Source organism: Cydia amplana, chromosome 10, assembly GCF_948474715.1.
Source record: "Cydia amplana chromosome 10, ilCydAmpl1.1, whole genome shotgun sequence".
Classification (NCBI taxonomy): domain Eukaryota; kingdom Metazoa; phylum Arthropoda; class Insecta; order Lepidoptera; family Tortricidae; genus Cydia; species Cydia amplana.
In genome coordinates, this window is record NC_086078.1 from 4517038 (window position 1) to 4536525 (window position 19488).

Sequence of the window (19488 nt, forward strand, 5' to 3'; positions counted from 1 at the left end):
CAAAAACCTTGCCAAATCCGGTTATTAACAATACTTTTGCTTTTTGTCCCACCAGTGGTCTGATACTGATTACTCTATCCGATGTCATTAGATACGCCAACACGCTAAGGCTGAATTACAATAAGACTGCGAACTAAGAGCATAAGCGGAGCGGGAAACATTATTTTCAATTGAAGGTCAATGCTAAGTTACTCAAACGAATAATTATTATTCGTACTGTCTGTCTGTGTCTTAATGTCTTTTGATGTTAATTTTCCAGTAAGAAACTTATTTGTTACCTATTGAAATCGAAAACTACGAGAAGTATTAAATTTATTTAGACCTGGGAACAGATTTTCAAAAGACTTATTTAATTATTTTTTTGATAAAGAGAGTACGTCAGTCTTTTATACGTTTATACTTCGCATGGACATTAGATTTACCTACTGTAACATTGTTCTTATGAACGTACATTATTTCATTGTATCATATTGTGTATGTATTTGTTTAAATTATTTTATCACTCTTTGTGAGGCTTAAGTACGATATCAATCAATATCTAACTGTCGTGGCTTCCAACCTTCGTGGCGACCTGACATAGACCGACTGACTGGCTGACTGACATAAATATTTTTGGAACTACGGACATGACAACGACACGACAAAATAAGATCAGTTCACGACGGACAGCCAGACAGACCAGACAGACTGTTCACTAACGTTCATTTTTTATTTGTTCCAGGGCAAATCAGTGATCCGTCCGATCGCGTTCAAGCCGCTGGGCGGGCGGCTGTCGGCGGGCGGGGAGCGCTACGGCTCGACCCCGGTGCTCGCGAGCCGCCCGCCCTCTCACATGACGCTCTACGGCAGTGAGTACAACACTAGACACAGTATGTACAATGTAATCTTATTGGCATCATGGCATCTTCATCATCATCGTCATGTCATCACTTTAGTTATATGGCAATCGTAATCGTCATTCGTTATAGTATGGGTAGATTTGTTAGAGCTGGCGCGAGATTCTTAGTATTCTTACTGAACTAACAAATTTTCTTATATAAAACCTGCGCCAGTTTTCGTGATATCAAAAATAGTAGTAGTCTTGATTCATAATCGTCATCGCCATATCACCTCAACCATCATTTAATTAAGTAAATTAAATATATTTTCACTGTGACCGAATTTAAATTAATAATCATTTTGAAGGAAACAAAAGAAAAACTTACTTACTCCGTTAGCTCAGCAGACTTGGCCTCCGACACATGACAGTGCCACTTTTCTCGGAAATGGATTTTCTCGGATTTGAAAAACACATTAGATTAAAAAAGTTATCACAAGACATGGAGTTGTTTTCTATGTCTTATTAACAGTTCAAATAGGTATTTTTCAATAGAAAGTCCTACAGTGTATTTATAGAGTCCCTGGTATACATTTCCAGGCTCGTCAGACGTGCGCGAAGCCCGCTGGTGCGGCTCTCCGCAGCCCGCGTCGCTCTCCGCTCTGCCGCCCGCCTCGCTGCCCGCTCCGCTCCACCAACGCCACCATTCCGCTATTGTGTGAGTACCCTTATCTTTTTCTTACCTATTGCAAAATTATAAAGCATTGCTTGATAAATTAGTTATAGTGTTCTCTCTACTTTGTATTTGTAGAAAGGGTTATGAACTTAGCCGTCTGTGGACCCGATTCGGATTTTGAAATAGACATCTATAAGATATCTTTTAGTCATCACCAAGATACGACAACGATATGTTTAAGATCTAACCTGTCAAATTTGACATTTGCGCGATTCTGGAGATACTCTTGAACGATTTCCACAAGATATGGCTTAGAGATCTAATTCACATCTATTAGATATCTAACTCTATCTAACGTAAAAGTGACATTGGTTGCCCGAATTGCGCTGCAAAAGAGAACTAGTTGAAATCTTAACTATAACGTATCTAGAATAGATCTAGTACGTGTCGTCTCTTGTGAATATCTTGAAGTTCGAATACGGCAGTGTGTATGTATAGAAGGGTACAGTGGGCCAAGAAAGTGGTCTACCAGTTTTGACAAAAGTTTCTGCGAGATCTAACGATCGCTAAGGTTGACTTTTCTAACGGAGTTTAAAGTAAATCGACCTTAGTTGTCTCATGACGTTCAAACAAACCTCAACCGTAGGGTGGTAGACCACATTTTTGGCCGACTGTACCTATTAATAGTATTAATGTCGTAGAATTCACTGTAGCATCGAAAATATGGAACCAATTTCAAGAATGAGATACTTATCAATAGATTCGTCGACATCTTCGACAAGAGCTACATTTTCAACAAATTTCCATAAAAAACAAGATTATTTACCAAAAAAAAATCAAAACGGGCTATAATTTTCAAACGTGTACTCATACTCATACTCATACTCATAATCTTTATTGCATATCACATTGTATCTTAACCTATTGCATAGAATCGTGTACAACATGACACCCTGTAGGGCACAGCAAACAGTTTATTCAAGAGGAGATCGAGTTTTTTGTACAAGATGTTATTTATTTATACTTAAATGTTATTTATTGTATAGGGGTACTTTTTTAATTGCAATTATTGGTCGTGAAAAAATTCATTTAATGTATAATAAGCTTTTTTAATGAGGTGATCTTTTAGTTTTTTAAAAAAATCATTGTCGGACTTAGTGTTATTTATTTCGTTACTAATTTTATTAAATATTTTTATTGCCATTGAGTTTGGACTTTTTGAATGTAGTTTTAGTTTTGAGGGTATAACTTGTACTTAATACCAATTCTTTGCTCATCAACTCGCTTCGCTTAACAAAACGCTAAAACAATACAGTTATGAACGTAACCTTATTTAATCGTACCTATACTCGTACCTACCTAGCGCAAAATTATTTGTTACGAATACCTATACTCATAACCTCCGTTATTAGTTATTTACTGAATTACGTTTTGTTACTCAATGCTTAATTGCTTATGACTTACTAGGTAACAATAAGCTAGGCCCGTAAGAGTTACATTACTTTACGTATGTCTATTTAAACGAACGAAGAAAAGAGGAAAATAGTTTGCCATTTTTAAGGAAAATAATACCTATTGTCAGATTTGTTTGATAGTCAATAATATACACAGATTCCTTGAAGAACCTTTTGCTTGAAAGTGCCACATTCAAATACAGGATTTTGTAATAAACCTATCTTATCAGCTACAACGAGTCAAATAAAGCTATTGATTACCGACATGAGCTCTTTTGGTAGAAAACGACACAAATTACATTTAGTAGTCACTCTAAAATGTCAACGTACAGTAGAGAAGTGTAAAAAAACAATCCTAATATCTTTTCTACACCCAAATATTTTGCTATTAAAACTAAACGTAATCCTCTTATTCTATTTTAACGGTACGGTACAGTCGCGCAAACAAACAGGCGGTCAACGGTTGACAACAATAGTGAGATAGACGATAAACCACGAGATCGTCACGCCGAGATTGTGGTAACTGTACATCTTTAGACTATTTGTTAATAGAATACGCGCTCACTCCTTACCATAGACTACGCAGTAAAGACAACGTAATACTTGTAGCTGTACGTTCTTGTAACTAAGGCTTCAAATTCAAACGTGCAGTAAGCTGCAGAGATAACTGACCCCCCCTGTATAGAAATTTGTTTGCAGGGGGCGCAGTTAACTCGATCAATCAATTAATTTATTTTGCTAAACATATGTTACAAGACAGATGGTGATATACGTTTGATCTCTAAAGTTACAAGTCTCAGAATGCATAAGGCCCCAGTACACAATGGGCCATCGCCGGCCACTCCAAGGGACGCAGCCATGCGGTAGAATGAGATAGCAATCACTTGCTCCCTCTAACGCATAAATGCGTCCCTTGGAGTGGTCGGCGATGGCCCATTGTGTACTGGGGCCTTAATAGGTCAGTACCTATTAAGGCCCAGCCCAGTGGCTATAACCGCGAAAATCGAACTTCGCAAATTGCGGGCATCTTTCTCTGTCACTCTAATTACGCCTTCATTGGAATAAAAGTGAAAGATCCCCGCAATTTGCGGATTTCGGTTTTCCCGGTAGCCCCTCTGTACATTTTCACATCAGAAAGATGTCTAGTTAATCATTCGTGCGTTTATTTCGCTCGTCCAGCACTCATCATCAACATCAACATCAAACATTTATTCAGCAAATAGGCCACAGGGGGCACTTTTACATGTCAAATTTTTACAAGCAATAAAAATAACTAAAATTACTAAAAAACTAACCAACCGTGCAACCGTGTGCATATGTATTGAAAAATTATTGATCATAAATTTCGGGAATAAAAAGTTCAATCTTGTTTTGCATTTTCAAACTTCACCACCTTCAAGACAACACTTCGACACTTTCACCGTCTTCCTTTCTCATATTAACTTCATAGCACCTAGGTAACAATTCGTTTTCATTTTTCATAAAGAAGGGCTGACTTGATCACTTGACTGGTTAGTACACTAAAGTCCGTCAACCAAATCTTGTCAGTAGTAAAAGGCGGCAAATTTGAAAAATCGCGGGTTAGCAACACTGTGTTCGAATAATTCCAAAATGCGTGTCATCTGTGTTTTATCTGTGGAATGTGGATCGTGAACGACAGCCGTCACCTTATTTGTTTTCATTTGGTTTTCATTCTGAATCGTTTCTGTTTCAAGAGATATTTCTGCTGTCACCATTAAATACCAATACATTAAATAAGAATAAGCAAAGCTAAGGGGCCTACAATATACAATCATGCTTGTTGATGGTAAACATTACTAAAAATTGAGGTTATGACAAGTACATACTGGAAGAACTCTTTCGAACTTTAAGATTATGTTCAGTTTTTTTGTTTTAGGGTTAAAAGGCATAAATAAAATTAAAACGTATGCCTAAATCTATCCAACAAGACCATAAATTGTGTCCTGGAAACCGTCCATAGGCCCACATGTCTAATATTTTCAGCAATCAGTTGTGACTATTTACAAAGATGCAATAGAATTATGCTTGGTTGAAGTGACCCGGTAACATTGGTAACTTCATTATATTTTTTCAATTAATGACCTGAATTATAGTGTAAGCTAAAGTGACCCTTATCTTATTTACCTTTAAATTAAATAAACACCCAAATATCAGTTGTTTTATTTTTAATATGTAATCCTATTTTACAATATATACCAATCAAAAAAATTACACAGGTATGTCATATTCATCCAGAAGAGTACACTAATTTACATTAACAAGTGGCATATTATATTGTAAATAACAAATATATGCACTATCTAATTATCTGCATTTTGATATGATTTTATTTTAGTAAACTTAGAAGACATAGATAGGGAACAAAGAGAATATAAGCACTACGATAGGAAGTTGTTTTTGATATCTTCAAATTTGTTCATCATTTTGATTAACATTGTTTTAACATCGCTTTTAAATTGTCCGTCCGTTTCAAATTTTTTCAATAAACCGCGAGTGACAATTTGAATTGACGTACGCAGGGCGCGCTCAGCGGAAAAAAAAATCTTGGTTCGATGTACATTGCTGCTTTTCTTAGCGCAATACTGCTCTTTGAGTGTTGCCCTACTTTAGTTTGCTTTACATTGCTACTGACAAGATTTGGTTGACGGACTATACCCTATTTACTTTGATGGCTTAGAAGTTAGAACAATAAAGCCTAGAAAGTAAGTAACTACTGGCAACCGAAGTGAAGTCATTTGTACTGTCATTCTGACAATGTTACCATACATTTCAGTATAGCTTTTCACTCAATAGGCTACATGACTAATTTTTTTTTATGGTATATCAATCGATCAGGTTTGTTTTTAGGATCAAATATCTATATGGGACCCATTGCATTAAAGTAACACAAAAGTCAGAAATTGTAGTCAAAGTCCGACAGCCGCACTTCACTCGCGAAACGCCCTATACAAAACGGCCAGAGGCCGTGACGTCATCGCCCACATTGTAGTATGGACAAAACAAGAAAATTGCGTTTTTGTCGGTGAAATATTGCGTTTATGTATATAGTTGCTATACAATATTTTTTTGGATGAAATGTTCGAAATCGAATGGTACGCTTACTTTTATCGTTTTTGGAAGTTAAAAAAAATTTAAATTTTAAAACTTTTAGGTCCTGTAATTTTGTAATTTTTCAATATTTTATTTTAATATCCACATTATTGTGATAAATTGCTCGTTTGCTATCTATTTTACTAGATTTTGTTATAAAATTCAACATGTGTCATCATGCCTATTACAGTAATAGAGAAAGAGATGAAGATTGTCGTAACTCGTATTTCGCCTCGCCTTTTAAACAGCTCAAAGTCATAACATTCTAAAGAACTAGGTTTCTAAAAGGTGTATGTAGGATAGCCTTTCAAAAATTGCCCCCAAATCTTTGAGTTCGAAACTATTATTCTGCTATTACCACTTCGACGCGATAGGTATAGACGAGTTATGTAGTATTTAGATATGTATATAAATACTTATCATACACTACATGCTTAGTATAAAACAAAGTCGCTTCCCGCTGTCTGTCTGCCCTACGTATGCTTAGATTTTTAAAACTACGCAACGGATTTTGATGCGGTGTTTTTTTAATAGATAGAGTGATTCAAGAGGAAGGTTTATGTATAATTTGTTAACCCGTGCGAAGCCTGGGCGGGTCGCTAGTAAGTTATATATCTAGAAAACTGCATACATACTACATGTACGTTGCAAAGCCGCTTACGATATGTCGGTCACACCGATTTGTCCGCGCGGTATGCGGGTTCAATTCTTTAATTAACCTTTGACATGTAATCCCGGTCTGTAGGTTGCAAGTAAACCCTGTAACCATTACCTGTATGTTAGGTTAGGGCCTTTCTACACTGTAGACCTAGCACAGAAGCGCGACAATATCTCGCCCGCGAGATAAACTATATACCCGTCAGAGAAGAACGGGTATTAGTCTATATCGCGGGCGAGATACTGTAAAGTTCGGGAATGCCTAAGGCCATAATAAACGCCATATTATTATAGAACTTTGACGCTTATGCTAACATTTCCACACTTCTTCAATGCAAATTCTGTGCAAAGTTAGCTTGGTTCGACTCTAGTTAAGAATTACAGGCTACCATACGCTTGATTTTATTTGTGCACGTAGACAAATAATACGTTATTTTTATGACCATGTGTGTCACTGTCTTCTAACTAAACTATGACTACGATGCCTAATACTATATTCCCATAATACTTTTCTTACAGAGACAAGAACATATGTTTTTACGACTTCTTACATTGTAACAAAGTTAATTCATTACCGGCTGAAACTCCTGTATCACTTCTCTGAAATTCACTAATAGTACTACATTTATTTCATTGAACAAAACCCGATTTCCGTGCACCGGTGACACAAAAACGGTGTTTTTAGGGTTCCGTACCCAAAGAGTAAAAACGGGACCCTAGTACTAAGACTCCGCTGTCCGTCCGTCCGTCTGTCACCAGGCTGTATCTCACGAACCGTGATAGCTAGACAGTTGAAATTTTCACAGATGATGTATTTCTGTTGCCGCTATAACAACAAATACTAAAAACAGAATAAAATAAAGATTTAAGTGGGGCTCCCATACAACAAACGTGATTTTTGACCGAAGTTAAGCAACGTCGGGCGGGGTCAGTACTTGGATGGGTGACCGTTTTTTTGCTTGTTTTGCTCTATTTTTTGTTGATGGTGCGGAACCCTCCGTGCGCGAGTCCGACTCGCACTTGGCCGGTTTTTTCACGGAAAGCTCGCTTGATTGGCCACATTTGTGAGCGTGACTGTACCTGGCCATTTCTTTATTACGCTTCCTCAGAAATAGGGTTGCTACATCCCATTTTGTAAGGTCATGATAAAATCCCTGGAGAGTAGAGAACTTTTTGAATTTTCAAAGCTTATTATGATTTGATATTTTGATGTTACTCGCATCTCGCTCGTGATATTCATTGAGAGTAATGTCAAATGTCAAAATTCACGAGTATTTTTAAAGTTACGTTGAATCGACACATTGTTGTTAATAATGACCTGTTATTGGAAAACGTAAACATTTTTCAACAGTGTCTAAACAAATGTGTTAACTGTAACTGAAGTTCTGAAAGATTACATTTGACCAGAAAAAAAGTTGAAAAAAAAAATCAACAATCCTATTTTTAACCTCCTGACTACCGGGTTTCAATATTTGCCAGCTTACATTTAATTCTGTCAAGTTGACAAAGAGTCAAAAGTTAATTGGGGCTTATGTACTACCTACGTGTAGGACACTGGTCGACAGTAGGTTAAAATAAATTCCAAATATGTCCACGCTCTTTACAAATTAGCAAACGTCTTAGGACGGCTAGATGTTAGGAAAATACTGTCGTCTGCTAACCCTAAACTCAAATGGCATAGACAATCAAGAGTTACGTGAGCTCTATGGAATGGCAGCAATTACGTTTTATAATTAGACGAGTCGCGTGAGCACTCGCCTTTACAATTCATGAATGAGTGCGTTGCTGGGGCGATAAAATGCTGCGAGATTATAGATGGGCACCGGTCAGTCGGTTGTATGGGAGTTATACTCGTAAGCTTGGAGGATATAATCAAACGGAGACGCCATGTCTGTAATTTTCTGTACAAAACAGTCTGCCGATTTTTGCGGGGGAGGGGAACGTCAAATGTATGCGTAACGTAAAAATAGCCATGTCAGATAAACGTCAGTCCATACATTGTGTATGACCGTTGGCCGCCTATTTTCGACAGAGGGGAAAGCCTGTTAATGGCTACTCCGTTTAGTTGTATCCTCCAAGCTCGTAAGTCCTTTCCATATATTGTTAGTATAACATTTCGTCTAACAAACGGTCAGAATAACAACAAAAATTTGATACACTCACACACAGCTTTTTTCAATGGATTTATATTTAATTTTATGTTATTGTTACTCAGAGTCACGAGCTGTTTCGTTCCTAGTAAAAGATAAAAATGTCCCGAAATTTCCATAAATCTCTTTCAATCCTTCCATTCCGTTACCATCGTACAAATTATTTTCAAATTAAATAATAGTGGGTACAATTTTTAAATGCCAGTAAAATCCTGTTTCAAACATTAAACTTACAAGTTCTGAAAGGTCGAGTCAGATTTATATCGGGTATGGTATCGTCACGAAATTTAACCAGTACCAGCAAGTCCATAGAAAAACCCTGTTGTTGTTTTGCCCATAAATGTAACCCCAAACATAACATTAACTATTATTGTCAGTGGGTTTTAAACTGCCCCTTTATTTATGTATCCTAAATGCGCTTCCCGTACTAATGAGTAATCAGATAATTAGGTATTACTCAGTAGCTCATTAGTGATTACAATTCTACGAAATAGGCGCGCATTCTTATTGCCACTCGTCAAACAAACAACTTTAAATAACCAATAACAAAAAAACTATTTCAAAATACAAATAGCAGCTGTCAAAATAATCCTTATTTAAAAATAGATCAGTTAACGAGGGTGCAATCACGGCGTCATTTTATCGTCGCACGCGCATCTGCTTCATACGCGGCGACGGTCCGCGAGTGGCGCACGTGTGCACACCCTTATTTAATAGTGTTTGTAAATAACGGGGCTTCAGTGCACTGGTTAAAAAAAGTGATTGAATAAAATAAGTGAGATTTAGTGAAAAATTAAAGTGATTGATTTTGTGGTGTTATGTGAACTTGAAGATATGTACAGGTAAATGTTTGGTATTTATTGCGCGGCTAGAATTGTTTTGCATGTTTAATACAATTAAATTGCAGGTATTTGCTGATAATAACTGAATGGATTGCTTGCGTGAAAACATAAAGAAAATTACTTTTCTTCAGAATTCTAGAGATACATTTTTCTCCCATACTTCGTAAATAGAAATAGGTAGACCTGTTTTTGAACGCTATTTTGATTAAATTAGATATTACGAATACATAAAACTCATTATAGTTTACCTCGTTACATGGGGCCCGTTCCTCAAAAGCTTGTAACTTGTAATACAAGCGGATGTCACTTTTTGACAGCTTTTATTAGAAAGAGACTTCCACTTCCCTGCCAGCAAAACAAGTAAGTACTAAGTATATAAGTTAGGATTGAAATTAAGTTATTTTTGCTAACATAGCGTCGTTGTGAAGCCAATAATTAAAACTTACATTATTTATTAAGTATTGAGATGTTTTCTACTATCTAATAAACTTCCTGTTTTCCAGCTTTCTGTAGTACATTTTAACCTTCGATGACTTCGATCATAGAAACTGATCATCAATTGTATGTTTTTCCAGTACTTAACGGTGTTGAAGTAATATTTAAAAGAAAAGTAAAGAATAACTCACGTTCGACCGGGCCGTGTCCGGGCCGGAGCTTCCGGCGCTTACTTTTCTATGACAATGACAGGTGATCACGTGATGCTTTCCATAGAAAACGAAACTGCGGAAGCTCCGGCCCGGACACGGCCCGGTCTAATGATTCATCCTTAAACATGGAATATTGCTTAAAAACACGCAATTGCGATAATTTATAATAATTAACTGATAGTTAGCCACTAGACAATCACCTTTAAGTAGGTACATATGAGTCATGCATATACTACAATTTTGATTTGACTTAAATATTTTTAGCCATTTTCATTTTAACTTATGAATATTATTTTTTTATGTACCTACCTACAAGATATTTTATGCTATAAAGACTATTGTGACAACATCCATACTAATATTATAAATGCGAAAGTGTGTCTGTCTGTCTGTTACCTCTTCACGCTTAAACCGCTGAACCGATTTAGTGGATATTTGGTATGGAGATAGTTTGAGTCCCAGGGAAGGACATAGGGTAGTTTTTATCTGGGATCACCCATCAAGGGGATGAAAAGGGGAGTGGAAGTTTGTATAGGGAACCGATAAAAAGCAGATTGGGTAAAAATAAGCTACCCAAATTGCTTACTCCACGCAGACGAAGTCGCGGGCAAAAGCTAGTATTTACATAAATTGGTTCTGCCGTGAAGAAATGTTAACCGTTCAATATTTTCCCAGGAGTGTTATCTAACGGTCATAAATAAGTAAACATGGATAGAGTTGCATGAGCATATTTGATATGCCCAATAAATGCTCGTGGCTCGATCAGTAAATATAAGATAACTCTGTACAAATAGTTTTTTCTGTGTTATTCGTATTGATATTTGTATATGCTGTGTATCAACCTAAGGATTGAATATGACATCTGTTCAAAAGTGCTTGATATTTTTTTATAATATGTACCTAAGAAACTAAGGATTCATAAAAAAAACACAAACTTTCTTTTATACCATACTCACCACCAGAACTTATAATTCTGTAGACCTTATGTGTGGCCCGCGTATGTACACTATGTACTATTACTTTACTATATGCTTGGAATTAATGGCACCTAGGCAAGGTGACTAACGTTGATAGAAAATACAAATAGAAACTTAATATATGGAAATAGTCACGTGACATTTAGCATCGCTAAACTCTGGGCCCGATTCGGATTTTGAAATAGATATCTATAAGATATCTTTTAGACATCACCAAGATACGATAACGATATTTTTAGGATCTAATCTGTCAAATTTGACATTTCCGCGAATCTGGAGATACTCTTGAACGATTTCCACAAGATATGACTTAGAGATCCAATTCACATCTAACTCTATCTAACGTGAAAGTGACATTGGTTGCCCGAATTGAGCTGCAAAAGAGAACTAGTTCAAATCTAACCTATAACGTATCTAGAATGGATCTAGTACGTGTCGTCTCTTGTGAATATCTTGAAGTTCGAATACGGCAGTCTGTCATCCCGATACATTTTCCTTTTCGTTTCGCGTTTGTTGATGTGCGATTGACATCTTGACTAGGCCCCGGGACATTTTTAATTGACTCGATCGAAGTAAATCAGTGAACAATCATTTAAGTCTCTAGTTGTAAAACCTTTCCTCAAGGGTACATGCAATTAAAGTGCATATGCATCCGCTGGTGCATCCGTCGATTGCATTATCACGGCCGCTAGCTGACACGCATCCTGAAGCTACCTAGTTATTGTTAGATAATGTTTTATAACTGTTTTATATATTGCATTGTTTTCATAACTACCTATAGGTACTTATAGTTTTGGTAACGTGAATTTATTATTGTGGGGTCTATATGAACTGTTTTAGTATTTGTAATCTTTTTGAAATATAAAATAACCTTTTTCAAGATATTTTAGTAAAGAACACAGATTTTGTTTTTTGTTGGCCGTATGATTTTCTGTAGGTAATAGAGTATGATTTCAGGCTTAGGTAAATACGCCGCCGTTCCCGTTCAGATTTATGTTAACAATTTTTCTTATGTGCTTATAAAATACTGGCAAAGCTGGCAACCTTGAAAAGCTATATTTCACGCCACGAAAATAGATCTCGTCACCAGCCTACTTAAATCGAAATACCTCCAAAACATCAATAATATATACCAGTCGTTAAACTAATTTTCAAACTCAAAAAAATGGCATCCATTTGATGATAATAGCAATAATTGTAGTAATTTGTCGAGAGCAACAATGGAGCAGGAAATGCGGTCGGCTGAGCCACATTTGCATCAAATAATTAAAAGGTTGGGTAATGTTTCGCAAAGGATTATCTACATTGTGGCTAGGTGTTACATGTGTGACGAGATGCGGGGATATGGGGGCTAGATAAACGAGTGTTACGGTTTGTAACCATGTCTATTCTGACGTACATATGTAGGTAGTCTGTCTGATCTGAGCAATAGCTTAATACTTCTAGGCCACGTAGCCAACATGCCAAACGCTCCGCTCCGTAATAGCGATCGAAACGCAACTGTCACTGTCGCACTAATATGGAAGAGTGATAGACACAAAGCGATTCGATGGCGAAGCGTAAGCGATTGTCACCTTGGCTAGACCGCCTGAAGAGATATATTATCTTTTCCGACTTGGTAGGCGATAGAGATGGAAGGACTTTTAGCGGAATTGACAAATACAGGAATTAAGTCAGATACCTATGTTCAGTTGAATGTAATTGTTTGGTTAAAATCCTGATAAGCCATCATGAGTTTGAAGTCTCCAATATTTGTAATACCTAGCAGATTCCCAACTCAAGTAATTTTTCATTACGAAAGCGAGGACCAATTATTATAATTGTTTAATGCATTAACATTTGCCCTCATTCAGTGCTAAATTCATTGTCATGCCAAATTATTTTAATTTTCTCATTAGCACTGCATAATCCGCAAATGACCGCACTTAGTAATCTTAGTATACCGAGTGGCCTAAATTAGACCCACTAATTATGTGCCTAGTTTTAGCTTTAGCTTTATAGCTATAATGGACACTTTCCTTCCGGTAGAACTAAAAGTAGTACTTAATCTAGTAAATGTATCCTGGCTTTAATGTGACTTACCTATATATTACCTTCTTTAATATGTTGAATATTAGCGTTTCCGGTTACTATATTATATACTATGTAAAAATTAATTTCTTTACTATAACTATGGTCCACAAGTTTAATACCTACGAAATTTAGTCTAAACCTGAAACCAATGTTATTTTTAAGTTTTGTCTGAGTTTAGATTTGTTTGAGTGACTCATTAAAGTTCAAAACTTTAACTCAAACAAAACTCTTGCTTGAGTGGAAGTATGTACATAGAATAAAAAATCGTAAACCTTTTTTGTCTCCGATATAGTCGAATAATTCACTCATTAAAGTCACTCATTTTGATTACTCTTGCTTCAGTGTAAGTACAGATAATTAAAATTCAACTTTTTTGTCTTTGATTGTAGTCGAGTAAAAAAAGGTATAAGCTCTGTGCCAACTGCTCACCAGTGAACGTACTGGTCATATTACTGCTGACTGTATCTACAGAATACGGAATAGCTCGAGGCATGACCGTGACGTACTAGGTACTTCATATTTTACTCTCAATGCTCGTATTTTGAGTTACGAAACCTCGTATTTATGGAAAACATTAACCTTGTTGAGTGTGCGCGATAATGTGAGATAAATTAACTTCACACTAATTTTCAAATAAGCTAGGAACTAAAACAAATCCAAGTACGCCAACAACGTAACGTACCATGGTCTAATAAAACATGGTCTTCTCTTCCCAGAGTGTCACTTGCCTACGTCACAATAACATTGCCACTTTATTTCAACATAACATGTTACATGGGTACATTATATCTATGGTTAATAAGTTAAAATATTTCTTTATAATTTTATAATTTTCATTTATATGTATTTTATCTTAAATTTTACAATAACACGTCATTTTTAATTATTCGTTGGCAATATCTTCCGATTCACGAAAGAAATTTCAGACGTTCGGGTAATTCTGTTTACACTACTGGCAACACAGGATAGCGCTGTCACATTTGACAATCCGCCATTTTGTCCCTGACGGTCATCCTTGTCGAACGCGTGTTAATTGTTATTTCCTTCTCGCTCAGTGTCAGCAGTCGCAGTGTTTTCCAAACTTTTACGTCGTAAGCTTGGTAATTAATGTTTTGTTACGAAAATGGTTGGCTGCTCTATTCGGAACTGTAAGAGTAGGAGTGAAAAGTGCAGTATAGATTTGTTTTATTTTACTATGTTTCTACATGAATAACTTAAAATTAATGCCGTTAAAATAATTTTCACCGTTGGTTAAAATTCTCCCACATTTTAAAGTTTGAGAACCTGTAAACAGCATGATGACGTAGGCAAGTGACAGTTAGGTCATTCGCGAATCTCGGAAGAGAGTACCAGGCGGAGTATATTATTATACCATGGTAACGTACGTACTGTCTTGGGCTCTGCTTCGGAAATAATTATCTCACTCCGAAACCCAAAGTATCTAGTCAATACCATCTTTCCAATTGAAAACCATTCGTTCACTAGCCTCATCTTCAGCATAATAACTACAATATATAAGTCCCACTGTTGGATATGAACACGGGCCTCTTGTAGACGAGAGATTTTAGGCGCAACCACACGTTGGCCGGGCCAACTTGGCCCAAATGTAGTTACAGGACTTCACATGTACCATCAAATTTCTTCGAAGACGAATATAATAATATAGTATAATTTTCTTTGCCGTAAATGTAATGAACTTATACATAACTTTGGATGAATCTCTTCCAAGTTGTGATAGGTATGTTAAGTTAGGTTAGTGTATCCTCATTTAGGGACATTAACTGCAGGCAACATCGCAGCCATATATTCCGCCTCTGTGGGCATAAGCGCAAAGCACCATACATATACCTCCAAGTCTTCACGCATCGCCTACAGACCAAGGCGGGCTGTCAAGCGAGACGACTATTACACATAGTTTTACGGTAAAAAGTCATAAGTGCCTGGAAAATTGCTAACTTTATAATCATTTTCAAAGAAGAAGATAACACGGTACTTGCCAGAATGGAAAGCACTTACAATACAGATGAATCAAGTAATTATAACGCATTGTGTTCATAAAAGTTCGGTTTACTGGGACGGAGATAAGAGTATGGTTCTCTAATGATAATGACTGTGTATTTGGATATTCCGTTCCTTTGTGTGGACTGTGGATAAAAGCACCTTTTACTAGAAATTTAGGCATTTTCTTCAGAGAAATGGAACGAAATCACAGTAACATCAGCGAATTTAGAGCCGGTGTTCCACCAGCAGTTTATACAGACAGTAATTTGCAACGAATATAACCGTCTTTCTTATGTCTGTGATGTCTTTTGCACGTAGACAGAAAGAAGAGATTATGTAGATTTTACAGGATTAGTATATTGAACAGTGAACACTCATCGGCAACTTAGTTAACTGATCACTCAATTGTCTTTGTGTGAAAATTTTCCTATTTTTTCTTTATGGTACCGTTATTTGATTTTATATACGTACATATTTCAATAACACTAGACAATTAAACATGTGTACGGTCTGTAACAGTAAAACGGAGTGAGTCGTGAGCTTTTAGAACATTATCATTGATCGTGTCGTCGTCAAAATGTTCATATCGGCTTTTAGTCCGTATAGATATGTCGTAAAATATGTGCTGGAAACTTAATGTTCTTAACGCACGAGAAATAATGGATGAAAAGAATATTGCAAGAATCTTTATTATTAAAATTACTGAAGAAAATAATGCTGCCTAATTTATACGCGGTCACGAAAACACAGGATTCCTAATAGCTAATTATTACTTTTATGTTGATAAATCTGTAAGTTTTGGGGGCAAACTTTCACCCTCAGTGACTTAAAATAGAAACCCTGAAACATGCATTTCAGTCTTTAAATGGCTTCACTGCCAACAATATCCTACATACCGTCAAGACGATAATTTCAGATATAACCATGACATTATTTTTTTAATGGAACGTTAGAACAGACGCAACCCTGCTGCTGACGAGTTCGGAGAAGTTTTTTTTCACCACACCAGCTCGGAAAGGCTTACTTTGCACTTCAAAAACTGATAGCAAAGTTGCATTTTATTCACACGTGAGGCAAAGTAATCAAATGCAAATTTTGAGTTGCTTTCCTATGTTTGCTGGTAGAATTTACTTTTAAATGATGATTTTGGATGATACATATTTAATAACATTCATTTTGATTTGATTTTGTTTGATATTTTACATTTAATATTTGCTTCGGGTTGGTGTGGTGAAAAATTTTGTGTCTCACTCGGGGGAAAATTTTGTTTAATCCTCGTGCTTTGAAACCCTCGCAACGCTCAAGATTCAATTTTTCGAACCCAATTTTGGAATCTTTCGCTTGCTCGGGTATCAATATTAGCACGAGCGGTTAAACAACAACTTTGCCCCCTTGTAAAACAAATAACTATTTCCCCAAGTCCCTCGAGGAGTAGGTATATCTAGGTTAAGCGTCCTACCAATCTGTTTTCTCTATTCAAACCATTAAAGATATGCTTTTCTCTTTCCAGAACGAAGTCGAGTTCGGGTCTGAGCGTGTCGGAGAGCAAGGAGCCGGCACCCGCACCCTCGCCGGCTGATTCCGGCGTCGCTGAACTAGAGAGGGACCACCATGACTATAGGTAAGCCATTATGATCGCTTCTGAATGCCAGAACAGTGACTATTTCGGTCCACAGATCCCTAGACATGACCAACAGGCCCAATCTTTTCGAGGTACATCTTCTATACTCTACGAGTACCTACTCTAACTACGAGTATAGTGCGAGGATTTTGTGGAAGATTTGAGACCCGCTTGAACTTCGCACTTGGTGCACCACGCGGCGCACCCCACTTAATTTTCTCCAAGTTCCACATAGTGGATATGGTTTATTTTTGACTAGTTATTTAACTATTGACATTGGTGTTATAGTCTTAAAGAGTCTTCTTTTTGCTCACCTAAGTACATGGTCTTCACTGATGTCTCCATTTTCCTCATTCCAGTACATCCGACCGTCTCCGCTCGCACGACATCCGTCTCCGCGCGCCGCGCGCCCTCACGCTGCAAGGATACTCCAGGACCAACGAGAGAGATGCTGAACTGGCGCGAGTGCGACGCGACCGTGCGTTGCTGCGACAACGGCTTGAAGACACGGAGTGGAGTCTCTGCCAGAGAGCGGGGGAAATAGCGCTGCTGAAGACACAGCTTAAAGATGCACAGGTTGGTATTAAATATGGTTCAAAATATCCGTTTACACTCTCACACTTAAGGGCTCGATAATTAACAAGCGAGACGCAAAACTGACCCGAGTGCTACGCGACAGGGCGTTACTGCGGCAGCGATTAGAGGACACGGAGTGGAGTAGAGACTGCTCTCTGGCCTCTGTCAGGAGCTGTTGGTCTAGTTATAAAGGAATTATTGCAAAACCGAGTGAGATACATATTATGTAAGTAAACGAATTTGCGTTACCTATTGCACCAAGGCCCGCGTTACACGTAGGTATTTAATTTGGTTTGTCTTCTTGATCGAAAGTAGCAAATAATTTAAAATTACTCGTGAAGACCCAGCTCAAAGTCTGATAACATTTAGGTAGTGACCGAGATTTACATGCAAGCACACCCAGACTGCAGTGCTTACAAGAACAGTAATTAAGATTACATATATAGTTTGTTCGTATAACCAACAGGCTGCATTTTGCTACTTCAAAACTAGTGATCAGTAAGATTAAGGCTGAGGACTGCAATAAATTATCAATTAACATATCTTATTTCTATTTCCAGAACGAACAAACCGCAAAAGGCCACGAGTATCTCACCCTGAAAGCAGACTGCCGCCAACTACGAGAAGCACTCGACAAGAAGGAGAAAGAGATCATGAGACTCCGAGCAGAGTCAGAAGAAAAAGAAAAGAATACCAACCGACTGCAATCCGAAGTCGACCGACTCACCAACGACCTGATGCAGAGCGTCACCGACCTCTCCAAGACTAAAGAAGCGAGCAAAAGCGAAATAGATAAACTAAAGACCGAACTAAAAGAACTACGGCAGGAGCTATCCGATGTTTCCCTAAGCGGTTACGAAGGAATCGAATGCGGAAGAACTATGAGAGGGATCTACGACGTATGCAAAACAAATGAGTATCACTGGACGTCAAGCGACAGCGCACTAGAGGACGCTGAAGTTCAGAGATTGAATGGGGAACTCCCAGACTCTTGCGGAGACCCCTGCCCCGCTAGCGCCATGGTGGACCGACTCAAGTGTGAACTCGAAGCTAAAGAAACACAATTCAACAGCGAAAGAAGAAAGTGGTCCGAGGAGAAAGACAAAGTCCTCAGATACCAGAAGCAACTACAACTGAACTACGTCCAGATGTTTAGACGCTCCCGTACTCTGGAAGCTGAGGTCGATAGCTTAAGACTCGAGCTCGACCTTTGCAACAAGAATATGAAGAATGTGAAACACGGAAAAGCTATAGAATTGTAACAGTACCAAAATATTTAGAGTTATTATTTATCCAGGCCATGTAAATAGTATTTGCCTGATATCTTGCCTTTTGCGGTAGTTCTAATGTTTTAATAATACTCGATAGGCAAGGACTTAATGTCACAATTAAGTTACTATTGTACATTGATAAGTTCAAGCGGATAGATTCATGCTATGTTATGGGAATACGCGTATTTTATGTAAGAGAGATTTTAAGTTATTTTAGATAATAATAAAAGTATTTTGAAAATATAGCTTTGCCTTTCTTTAGTAGTATATAGGTAACCTTTAAGAAAATTGGTTAGAATGAGGCTATAACAACCATTAAAAAAAAAAAACACCGGTCAATATGTACGAAAAAAGTATAATTTAATTTTACATCGATGGTCAATTGCCCAAAATTTCAAAGTTACTGCTCTAACATTCCTTCCCATTTCTTGCTTTCTTGCCATGAGGTGATTCCTAAGAGTAGGAACCAGATATGTCCCTGGATCCTGAAACTAGTACCTATAAAATAGACAAGATAGATAAGTAAGACTTACTTACTGATATCCCTGTCGCGGCCGCAGGCAATATACTGGAACCAATAATAATAATATGGAATATTGTTTGATTCTTGTATTG

The 19488-nt window shown here is 37.3% G+C and overlaps 1 protein-coding gene across 3 annotated transcripts in view; it reads left to right on the plus strand.

The window, feature by feature from the left end:
- LOC134651368 (leucine zipper putative tumor suppressor 2 homolog) overlaps positions 1–19116 on the plus strand; it is a 156764-nt gene extending 137648 nt beyond the window's left edge. For 2 of the 3 annotated variants that reach the window (XM_063506451.1, XM_063506453.1), the window contains 5 exons: positions 722–869; positions 1418–1535; positions 16916–17026; positions 17386–17602; positions 18163–19116. In XM_063506451.1, the coding sequence (XP_063362521.1) occupies positions 722–869; positions 1418–1535; positions 16916–17026; positions 17386–17602; positions 18163–18864 (1296 nt within the window). In that variant the 3' untranslated portion in view covers positions 18865–19116. The remainder of the gene's footprint in view (positions 1–721; positions 870–1417; positions 1536–16915; positions 17027–17385; positions 17603–18162) is intronic. The other variant, XM_063506452.1, reaches the window with a different exon arrangement.
- The last annotated feature ends 372 nt before the right edge of the window (positions 19117–19488 follow it).